We start from the raw sequence: 12,241 nt of genomic DNA, 5'->3' as shown, positions 1-12,241 counted from the left end.
TTAAACTAGCCCAAATGGACTTTGATACTCACTTTGAGGTGAACTGTAGTGTTGGTTCACACTTCTGCCTATACTGCTGTTTCTGTGGACTGCAAGGAAGTTCTGTTTAAAACTGATTATTCAATTCTGGGCTATCAATGCAACCAGACAGTCAAGTTTCATGGCTTCTTATACAGGTGGAGTTCACACCTAACTCTTCTGAAAATGTTTCATTTGTATGTCTGCAAAACGGCAACAGTCTCTTCTCATCCAAATTTCCTTGTGTTGATTACTTGATCTTCCACATCATGTTTTTTCTCATTTTGTTTTGTTTGTGATTGAATATACAATTAAGATAGCTAATTCTCATGGCAAGTAGCGGTAAATCATCAATTCAGCAATCAATAGGTTTGTCAGTGAAAAGTCTATTCCTATGAGCTTTAATTAAACACAAAAAGATGGAAATTTACTCTCATTGAAGAGAAATAAAGTTGATATCCCAAGGTACTGGAAATGTTCAGACTATGATTAGTAGGGACCTGACTGGAATCTCAACTACTGTCTACACGACGACAAAAACTGAATTTAAACTAACAACCAGCTGAGCTTCCAGGATTCTCCATAGCCCAGAACCCTCTTAAAACACCTCTCATTTCATTGCCTGCATATCTACAGCTACCCACAGCAGCATGCACTGCAGTGCTAACTGTGACATGCCATGTCTAACACCACAAGCACATGATGCAAGCTGAGATGCAATGGCTAGCCAGGAAAGTAATGTTCCAAACTAATCGAGATCCTATAATTTTTGAGTATTCCTACCCATTTACAGCAACTCACAAATGTCTGTCTGGGAAGTACAGAGATTTATTATTACTAAGGTAGTTTTCTAAAGGAATGATGTGTTCACTGGAGGGAAGAGACTAGAACGAGGCTGAAGATGTGGCGTGGAGCCAGAGATGTACTCTTGGAGTAAAGGGACTCATTCAGAATCCCAGGTTCTGAATGAGTCCCTTCATTTCATTTACGTCTTATGAAACAAGAAAGTGGTTTTCAGGTTTTGTGTGTAAGTGAGATAATGGAAGCAGATTCTGATACTACCACTGGTCATGAATACAATGCTATGATGTGCATGTATGATCCCCACAAGACAAAGAAACCTTTTCCCAAACCACGTGATAGGAAAGGTAAGAAACAAACTGCCTTACTTCAAAGAAATAAAATGAAGGGCTTTACTTATAGTTCAACACATGAAAAAATTGCCGAAGACACAAAGAGTAACGTCAAGCAAGTGATTCAGTCACTGATTTCTTGACTATCCACACATAATACAGAGAGATTTTAGGCTCTATTCATTTTAGTTGATTGCTAAAGAAAAGAATATACCTTAAAAAAAGACAGTTAATATCACTAAAACCTCTGCACTATGCAGACCTGAAGGGTTTACACTAGTTTGTGAGCAACCTGCCTTGCGATGAGAAGGAAAACCCTGAGGTGGTATGAAGGGAGCAAGGAGACACAAGATTTCAGGGGGGAAGAAGTCCAAATTACTTGAGTTTTGTAACAGGTTTCAGAAAGGCAGTGAACTACTGATCAGTCCTGACAACTGCTCCAAGGACTACCGTAATACTGTTAAAATAAGTATCAGTACAAGAAACACTAAACCTGAACACCATGACAGCTCTGAAACCTGGCTCTGACCACGGGTTTGTTTTGCTGTTGGTCTTTTTTTGGAAGTCTTTGACATTTAGGTGTTAGAAGTGGCTGTCTCCTTCATGGCTGCACCACACTGTCTGTATTATCCTTCAGGGGAATCATAACTGTATTCATGAATGCAGTGTTTTCCTACAGAAATAATTACAGCATTCGAAATTCATTGTTTTGGTTTCTTTGAAGGAATCCAACACAAAGCAAAATTAAGCCATAAAAAAACAAAGTTCCTTATAAAAGGGCATGAGAATTTTTTGGAACCGTCTAGCTTACTTCAAAAATAATAACAATAAAAGAACAAAAGCAGATTTACATGCTGTTGTTGGAGAATTTATTCAGACTGGCTTCTTTTATCACGATAAGTTGTAAACTAGGGATGCATGTACGTGGTGAGGTTTTTAAGCATTCAGCTGGACTGCCTTGCCCTGACGGACATATTCTTTTCAATTCTTTGGACTCCATTTTAGTTTAAACACTTCAGGAATCACACACAACCACTGCACTATTCAATACTTAGTAATAATCAGAGGTTTTATCCAAACCTTCAGACCCCACACATCTGAGACTTCAAGCACTGGAGATGCCTTCAGACAGCTTTACGGATCTGTGACCACCCCTCCTTCCTCTCATGGAAGGGGTGTTAGCATAACTGAATTGTTATCAGCAGGGCTCATTCCACGGGCCTGGACACTATCCATAGCACTATAAAAATAAATGAATTTTTCCTTCTTGCCTCCAAAACTACTCTTCTAATAATGTCAGGACCCTTACACTCACCATTCATCCATTCAGATTCAGCTTTTAAATAACTGCTTCCTTCAGTGACATTTAGTATTGTGTATGTTATTATACTTCAGGAGAGGAGCTCTCCATACAGCAGATCCAGCTTGAAGAAATGGATTTTAAAGCAGCTTGCACCAGACTTGGCAGGACTCAGGGTGACAAACAATTTCAAGAGTTCAGTGCAGTTCTAAGTTCTAATAAGAATCAGGAATGAAAAATCTCATTAATTTAAATGAAGTTAAGATTTCAACCTGAAGTGAATCTATTCTACCTTGTCGAAGGTTCTTACAACCCAGTGTTGTGTTTAATGGCCATAATTACAGAAGAGTTCATTATGCAGTGTGCCAGTCCTCTTAATTACTATTCTCATTCTACTTTGTAGCTTAAATGTAAATTCTTGTTTTTTTTACTGTATTTTATTCTTCAGTACAGTTGTTCATCTTTAAAGCTCTGTATACTAAAGACAGACTTAAAAAGATGTTCCATAAAATGACTTCCAGTCAGTGTTTTTCCTGGGATGTGTGCAAGAAGAAATGCAGCAGAAAGGCACGTTACCAGCATCCTTCCCTTCCCCAAATAATTCAGTCAGCTCCAAAATTAACACTGCCTTTGGGGTTTGTTTGATTTTGTTTTTATGTGGAAGGAGAATTCTGGGCCTTTGTTTGAAAATTTGCACAGCACAATCTCAGCTTCTGTTTGAAACACGTAACAAACCTCTTATGTGGTTTTCTAGAAGGCCTGCGTTTTGGCAGAGCACCTATTTGTGTTTATATGGAAAAAGAGGAGGAGGAACAATAGGAAAAGCAGTTTGCAAGGAAGGTGAGAGGGCAGCAAGACCATATCTTTTTTTTATATGTATTAACCAAGTTCTGTATGAAGAGCAATTCTCGTCTCTTCTGGTCTTAACTTTACAACAATCCAATCAGTCTTCAAGGCTGGACTGCAAATACATTTGCTTTTCAGCAATACTCTACATTATAGAATCGCAGAATCATAGAATGGCCTGGGTTGAAAAGGAGAACAATGATCACCTAGTTCCAACCCCCTGTTATGTGCAGGGTCACCAACTAGCAGACCAGGCTGCCCAGAGCCACATCCAGCCTGGCCTTGAATGCCTCCAGGGATGGGGCATCCACAGCCTCCTTGGGCAACCTGTTCCAGTGTGTCACCACCCTCTGAGTGAAAATCTTCCTCCTAAGATCTACCCTAAATCTCCCCTGCCTCAGTTTAAAACCATTCCCCCTTGTCCCATCACTATCCACCCTAGTAAACAGTCGTGACTGTTTTCCTCTTTTCAGTTCTGCTATATTAATTTTCCTTTCTCAAAAACTTCAATTGCACTTCTACTGAAGGCTTTTTTCCTCTTTAAGCCTCATATATTTCTAACTATTCTGCCTGTAGTTGTCTCAAATGTGTGGATTTTGACTAAATATTTCGGGAATGCCTTAAGGATCTTCACCTAGCAGATTGTTCTACAGTCCTCCCACCAAGCAAAACATTCACTGATGCCAGTATCTAACTCTTATTTCTTACTACATGCACTGCTTCCTGCAGAGCCGCCCTGTAATGGCCCTAGACCAGAGATATTCTTTGCTTTGCTTGTTTGCATCCAATGCTATTTCTAATTGACTCTAATGTAACAATAATGGTTTTATTATCCCATATCAATTTAAAAAATTCAATAACACAGCAGTACTATTAACCTGTTTAACGATTTCTAGAATCATATTTACAAATAAAGACATACGTATGTGGTTTTCTGAGTTGCAGGTAACATTATGCGCCCTACTGTGCAGGAACACACTATCTCGTTGTCCAGGAAGACTGCAAGCACTGTGAATGTCATTTTTTGGAAAGTATCAGCAGCATATATAAAATCAATATATCGGTAGATACATCAATATTTTTAATAATCTGCCTGATCTTTAGCAATACAGCAGTACTGGCATAGTATTCCTACAAATTACTCTTGTTACAGGGAGAACTTCAGTAGTCAGATGGCACTTGTAAAACCAGCACAGCTCTTCCAGTTAGCAGAGATATATCTCAGGAAAATCAGTTTTTACCAGAGTAACTGCATCTATGCTCAGGTCATCTGCAAGCACAGTAGTGATGTTCTGGATTTCCACTTTTTAACATGCATTGAGCCTGAAATGAAGCTGTAACCTAATATTTCAAGGAGCAATGTGCCCTCTTTAGAAGGATGCTACTCCATCTTGAAAATTTGGATAAAGAAGAAGATGCAAATATACCCATTTACATTTCAACAGATTTTTGAGTCTTTTTTTATGCACATTAAAATAAGCAACTAGAAATCAATTCCCTTCAAGGCAGGAAATATGAGATAGAAGCCAAAAATACGACAGTTATTTGACTGTAATTTATCAAATGGCATTACTATATTTTTCAGTTACATGCTATCTATAAAGCCCCAAAACATAGCTAAATAATAGATGTGCAATAAATTCACTGAGCAACACACTTTATTTAATGCTAGCATTATACCGTGACTTTCAGCCCTTCCCTTCCAGGTAAAAGGACCATTGGTGCTTGCTTCTGCTATTAATAATCCAGAGGATATACTTCTTGTGTCCAGTGACCTAGTTCCTACAAGTATCACAATATAGAGGCCTATTTTCCAGTTAATAAACGTGCATAATTCCTGTGAATATTACTACTGTTTATGCACACTTGCACACTCTAGGGCATATTCATCTAAACTCAGCGATTTCAAAACATCTGAAGCAAAATTTATTTGGCCCTCTAGACTGAAAGAAACCCTAAATAATGATGGGAATAGTCCAGCATGTTTTATTTGTATATTTTATTTTAATGAGAATTTTGTATATTAATTTCTTCATCTCTCTGCCCACAATGCTAATGTTTTACATAAGATAGAAGAACTAAAGAGTTCTCAGGATAAAATAAAAAACAAAGCAACAACAACAACAACAACAACAAAAGAAACATAAAGAGAAGAAGGAAACAAGCAAGGATTTAGCTTAATGGCTAGAACATTCACTTTGGATATACAAACCATAGTTTCCAGACTGTCCACAGACCCACTAAGATACTTAATACTACTTCTAGCAGCAAGAGTTTGGTTGGAATGCTGTGAGCACACCAGAAGGACTCATTTCATCACAGGTAGAGAAAGGATGCAGGGGCAGTATCAGCAGATTCAAACTCCTTACAGAGAACATGGTAATTGATTCCAGATTTCCTACAGCTTGAAGAGTTCTTAAAGCAGAGTGGTAAAGATAAGGCTCTCATATTACCTTCCTTAAGAGAAAAAGTTAAAAGGACTCCAGTCACCTGATTTTGCTTTCACTTCTAATGTCCTAGATATTTCTCTGCAGGAGAGGCGTGAAGGATACCACTCCCACATGGAAACAGATGCATATACCCTGAAGAAATGTTGAGCCTCAGACACATTCCTGTCCTGAGCATTATCCTGTGGTTTTGCTTTGGCATACTGGCTTACTGCAGGCTGCCTTGATGTTTAATTTTCTCAGAATGGCATCCACGAGTTTCTTCTGCTGCCATGCTCTGTGTAGGCTGCTGGGGCAGCTAATGTGGGGCAGCATTTAAATCTTTTGGTGGTTCTGGGCCTACAGAGCATAAAGAAGTCATCGGGAAATTAACTTGAAAATTGTACAAGCCTTCAAGTAGTTCAGCACTTGGAGTTAGACATGAGACCTAATAACTGACCAAAGATTCTGCATCTGAACAAGAATCTGTGCACCAAAAAGCATACCAGAAGTTTTGATGAACCTACAAGACTACAAGCAATGCTAAAAATACAACAGTAACAATTATATTTCTTCTTATTTGGTTTTTATTTAAAAGATTGTTCTTGATGAAATATTTTCTATAAACACTGCCACTTAAAGCGCTGCAAATAATTTTTGTGTATAGTCCATTTGCACAACTGCTATTTATTTTAAGAATTGCCTGATTTGTATTCCTAATGGAAACTTCAATAGCAAACATTTCCATGCCAAGCTACAGTAATTCCCCCTTTTAATCAATACAGTCTTCATCTACATCAGTAAACAGCACAGTACAATCGACACAAATAGGCAATGAATCAGTTTGTGTTGAGGACCTGACATCCACATCACACATGTTCCGGATGCTTTAACTCAGACCAGTGCTAGCCTGGACCTATCGAGTAAGTGCATGCCTATGAGCAGGCATTAGAAACACTAATACATTAGGTATGATTCCAGGATGCATTTTCTAAAAAAGTTTCATCCACAAAAATGCAGCTTCTGTGCCCTAGGATTATGCACTCACTCTGTAACTGTGCAAAATATAAAAAATAAAAAATAAAATAAATAGTAACAAGAGATAATCAGGACAATTCACCTTAAAATAATGCTCCTGGGAATCCTAAAATATGTTTGTATGTTTTTTTCCTTAAGCTGAGGATATCTTCCATTGTATATGAGTACAAGAAAAGAACTTCCTTAGCATCTTAGTACAATGGCCAACACCCTTTTACCAATCCATGTGAAAATGTACGGAAATCTTCTTCAATAAAATCCTATTCCGACCAAGAACTAAAACGTCATCTCTCCCACTACAAGTTCACACAGAGAAATTACAAATCAAAATCAGCTTCACACCTGAATACTCATCAAAGGAACTGAAATGTTACAAATGTTTGGATCTCCTGTTGGTGGCTTCCCCTGCAAAGATTAAACGTTGAGTTTGGGTTTTTGTCTGCTACAGGCAGAACACCCTACAGACAAGAGGTCCCCATGACTGACAACACTCAGACTATTAGTTTCTCAGACAGCCGAGGGCCATCAGTTTAGAAGAAATTCTGTGGCAGAAGGAGAAGTAAAGCTCTGGATTTACTACAGCTAATCGTATTTCTCTTCTGCAAACTAGAAATAAATATATGACAGCGACATTACTGAGCAGATCTCACAAAGCATAACTACCAAAGCAAGGGAGACCATCTTATTTGGTGTATACTTCTAAAAATATGTAAGGTCATAAAACGAAAAGCCAGATACTACAGCTCCCTAGGAGTACAGGGCTGTCTCCAAATTTCAGTACTCTTGTACTCTTCATTTCACATTCTGCAGTAGCATTTTGTAAATTTAATACTGAAATTACTCTCTGATGAGTGAAGTATCTCGTGAATTATCTGTGAATACTTCAAACAGCCTTTTGAAGGGAGGAAGTCCTAGCAGCTCCGAGCTATTTCGGAAGATATTATCCCTCACTACACATAAAATCATAAAAAAAAAGAAAAAAGAAGAAGAAAAATAGGCAGTTTGACAGAAAGAAATTTATGATTTCTAAAGAGTTAAACACTTGACATACTTTATTAGGAATATTTCATAGAGACCATTTACATTCCTCAGAAACACGTAAGAGAAATTATTAGATGTCTAATCTCAGGATTGTACACCAAGTACTATTTAAAATAGAAGCTATAAATTATCAGTCAATAACAAGCACAATACCTGAGGCAGTAAAAATTCTTTCAACTGAAAATAACAGTTATTAAAAAGTCAGTCTTTTTTAAGAAAAGGATTGTGAGGCAACATCTCTAGCCATTAATATTAAAATATGTAGACAGAGGCTTATTTACGTAAGCTGAACTTAGCAGTTTTTGCAAGGGCACTCATTAAAAAGAAGGAGCTAGGTGAAAATTTACAGTCATCTGGTTCAGGGCTGAAGAATTTCAGGATTGGGCTCTAGTACACGTTTAAGGAAACAGACAGTCCCACTTCTCTGCAGAAATCGTCCTCAGTATTAACTACTCACATTTGAAAGGCTTTTTTAAATTTTATTCAGCCTCACATTGTATTTATGAACTGTTCTGATCCTGTTCTTCATCGCTGCTATCCTGTATTTTCCTAATTAGAATTACTTTGAAGTCTCTGACCTTCAGGCAGACAGTCGATTCTGAATTAAAATATAATTATCTTTGTAACATGAACACACTTTTAATTCAGCCCCCATGCACTTCATGTTACAGAATAAATGCATGCTAAATATAAGGAAAAGGCTACATTACATTTGATAAAATAATAAAGAATTAGAAGATAAACTGAGCAACCTGGCTATCAAGAGACAGTAGAGAAAAAACAAAGGCAGCACTTAAAATTTAGAGAAGGAAATTCTTTGTACACAGTGCATAATTTATCTGCAGGACATACTGCCACAACACCTCAGCAGTTTTGCTGGAACTAACAGAAGGACAATGTAGGTCCATCAGTCACAGGGTTTATATTCCAGTGGTACTACAGAGGCAGTGTATGGTTTACTGACCTGAACTGCAACCACTCACTGAAGGTGAAACAGGCCCATAAACTACAGAAAGTGCATTTCTTTGCATAACTCACAGGTTTTTTTTCTTAAACTTTTGGTTCCAGTTACTGTAGCTATCAGAAGAGTTGGCACAATGAGGGCAACACTTCCTATTAACCTCTCTGTATTCACCATTGCTTCTCCCAGGAATTCCTTAGTCTAGAAGAAGGGCAGCTCAAGACCATGTGCTGCTTTGCACTACTTGTAACCTCTTGTAAAGCCAAACAGAAGGAAATTAATAACTTACCTTTACATAAAGCTGCTGAAACTCCTCAAGGTTCAGCCTACCACTTGGACAGTCCTTTAGAAATCCTTTGTACCACTGTTTTAGCTCATGTTCGTTGAACTCCGTGCTCTTCACCAGATCTTCCATCACCTCAGGGGCCAGCTTGCTATTCTGTTTCCCCATTCTGCCTTAAGAAGAAATAAATTAATATAATTAGTTGCTGTGATCATTTTAAACTTGATTAGGGACGAAGCTCAAACGCATCACTTGTTTTGCAGTCACTCGCTGCTGCTTTTAGTCAAACACAGCTTTACAGATTCCCCCAGTGAACAAGAAGCTAGGCTATGTATGAACATCAGAGAATGAAATGGTGAAAAATACAACGTACTTCTATCATTCAAGGCCTGGACACGGACGGCTCATCTACCTTCAAATTAATGATGAAAAGAAATATCTTGCCTTTAATAACAATATCACCTAAGTGAAAGACTTATTTTCTTTCTGATTTGGTGAGAGATTATTCCCCATCCTTTGGAAAGTACTATCTCGTTTCACTGTAGTGCTACTACCACATCACAAAATTGCCTCCATATTAGTGATTCTTCTAATTCTTAGCCTTTCTTCATACGAAGGCTGAAAACATTGACTTCAATTCTCTCTAACAAAAACTTTTCACACATTCAGGGATGTCCACAGAATCTTTCTCTTGACAATGTCTCTGATATGACATTGGCATTAGCAGCTACTCCTCACAGGTACAGGGCTGTTGACAGGCTGCACCGTGGAGAAGCAGTGACACACACAGCATCACTGTTAACTTCAGAGATCTCCACCACATCTGTCATACTCACCTTGCATTCATGGATACAAAACACAAAATATGCATATTTGCATATGTAAGCACAGAACTCCCAGAGATACCGATGTTGACCTTTCCTTAGAGATATCTTTAGAGATGATTTTTTAAGAAATCCTTTCCTTTAACCTGTTCCAGTACAACTGAACTACAGTTAGTTCATGACAGGAGATGTCTCTCAGTTAATTTGTAATTGCATGACACACAGTACTTAACTTGTCCTGTACAGCACTGCAAAGAGATGAATAATTTCTTGCCTTAGCCTAGCTTAGCATTTCCATTTTTATCTTCCAGTATAGCATCTGTCTCTAGTGACAGCACTGCACTGAATGCATTGGTTTCTAGTCCACAGCACCACCCATTACTGATATTAATCTATCGCTTTTGGCATCTTCTCCTATTTCTATGTTTAGTTTCTTTCCCCTCAGAAAGAGATACTTTGTTCTGTTCCAGCAAATCAGTATATTTAGAAAACTTCACAGGAACCATCCTTGATCAGGCACAAAGCTTCCCATTCCTCCCCACTTCTGCACGACCAATACATCCCCAGGTACCATGCTACCAGCAGCATCCCTAGCACCAAGAAGAACAATGTTGTTCTACAAAGCATTCAGCTCATACAAAATTGAGAAATCCAGTCTTTGGAAAGTACAAAGGTCACTTCAGCACAAACACTGGAGAGTTCGACCTTTCCGTTAAATCCCACAGGCCTAACTGTATGTGCAGGTGTCTAGTAACTACCTGTTTTGCTGAATGATGGGTTGCAAATCATGGCATGCAGAACAGTTGCCCCATCCTTTTTTGTCTTTTTTTCTTCTTTTTCTATGAAAATATTACCCTTTGCAGTCATAAGGTGCTTTGTTTAGGACACAGAGGACCCTTAAAAATTCTCATCAGTTATAGCAACTACCTTAGGTAGTTTCACAAAGCTACCTAAAGGTTGAGGAAACTGGGCTTGTTTAGTTTGGAGAAGAGAAGGCTCTGGGGAGACCACATTGCAGCCTTCCAGTACTTGAGGGGAGCGTATAAATGGGAGAGGGAACAGCTGTTCATGAGGGTGGATTGTGATAGAACAAGGGGGAATGGTCTTAAACTGAGACAGGGGAGGTTTAGGTTAGATCTTAGGGGGAAGTTTTTCATTCAGAGGGTGGTGACACACTGGAACAGGTTGCCCATGGAGATTGTGGATGCCCCATCCCTGGAGGCATTCAAGGCCAGGCTGGATGTGGCTCTGGGCAGCCTGGTCTGCTGGTTGGCGACCCTGCACACAGCAGGGGGTTGAAACGACATGATCATTGTGGTCCTTTTCAATCCAGGCCATTCTATGATTCTAGATCTCATAATTTAGCCTGGTATGCTTTCAACTGACTCATTTCACTTGGATCTTTAACCCTATTAATATTTACCTCAGTGTTAAAAAAAAAGCATCTTCAGATAGGCAAAGATCCGGTATTTCTGACTGACAGATTTTCGGTTATTGCTAGTTTAAAAATCACTTTTCTGCATTCATTGTATTTGCTCTACAGTCCATGAACTTACACTGCGATGGAAGCAGACAGAACTTGTTCCACAGTTTGCTACGTTATTACTGCTAGTATGGGCACAAAAAACTGCACAAAATGGAGCATGTCTGCCTGTATGTAAGAATAAAGAGCTGGACAAACATTCACATATGAAACCTCTTCTAATACCAGATACAGAGAGACAAGACAGGGCTTTTCTGCCTCAGTGATGCAGGCCTCTAGTTTTGGTAAGCTTCTTGTTCAGACAGAGGTTGTTCATTGAGTCCTAAAAATCTTCCATCCCCTACTAACTCAATGAAAAGCATGGCTAAGATCTTAATAAAGACCTTCCTGAAGTGTTCTACAGAACCAGACCAGTATTTGAAGAAGGTATTATTTGGGACTGATGGGCTTTGTACTTTTACCTGCTGCTCCAGTACAGTGTGGGACATGCTGTGCCTTGCTCTGTTTGAGATGAGGGACTGCACAAGCTGACCAAGCTGGTCACAGTGCCTTCCTGTAATTAGGCACCCATTCTTTCTTCTCGATTCAAAGCTCTTTTCCTACAGAATTGAATTACAATCTGTAAGAATGCTCAAGAGGCTCATATAATTATCAAATATAAACGCACACTTCTGGCTCTGGGAGATCCAGCTTATTTGGGAATAAAAACTCAAATACATAGATTATCTAGTTAATCACATTCTTACATCTTCTGGAGTTTCATTGAATCTCTTATTATTGAAAAAGTACAATCACCCATTAGCAATGAGTATGCCACTGCCAACAATTTAATTCTCTAAAATGAAAACTACTTTTAATTAACTTATAATCATGGTTTCCCAAACATGT

At 38.6% G+C, this 12,241-nt stretch overlaps 1 protein-coding gene across 1 annotated transcript in view; it reads right to left on the bottom strand.

Moving 5' to 3' along the window:
- VSNL1 (visinin like 1) overlaps positions 1–12,241 on the bottom strand; it is a 47,092-nt gene that overhangs the window by 33,149 nt on the left and 1,702 nt on the right. The window contains exon 2 of the mRNA XM_003204515.4: positions 9,053–9,219. Within this exon, the coding sequence (XP_003204563.1) occupies positions 9,053–9,214 (162 nt within the window). The 5' untranslated portion in view covers positions 9,215–9,219. The remainder of the gene's footprint in view (positions 1–9,052; positions 9,220–12,241) is intronic.

Source organism: Meleagris gallopavo, chromosome 2 (assembly GCF_000146605.3).
Source record: "Meleagris gallopavo isolate NT-WF06-2002-E0010 breed Aviagen turkey brand Nicholas breeding stock chromosome 2, Turkey_5.1, whole genome shotgun sequence".
Taxonomy (NCBI): domain Eukaryota; kingdom Metazoa; phylum Chordata; class Aves; order Galliformes; family Phasianidae; genus Meleagris; species Meleagris gallopavo.
This window is presented reverse-complemented; position numbering and strand designations above follow the sequence as displayed.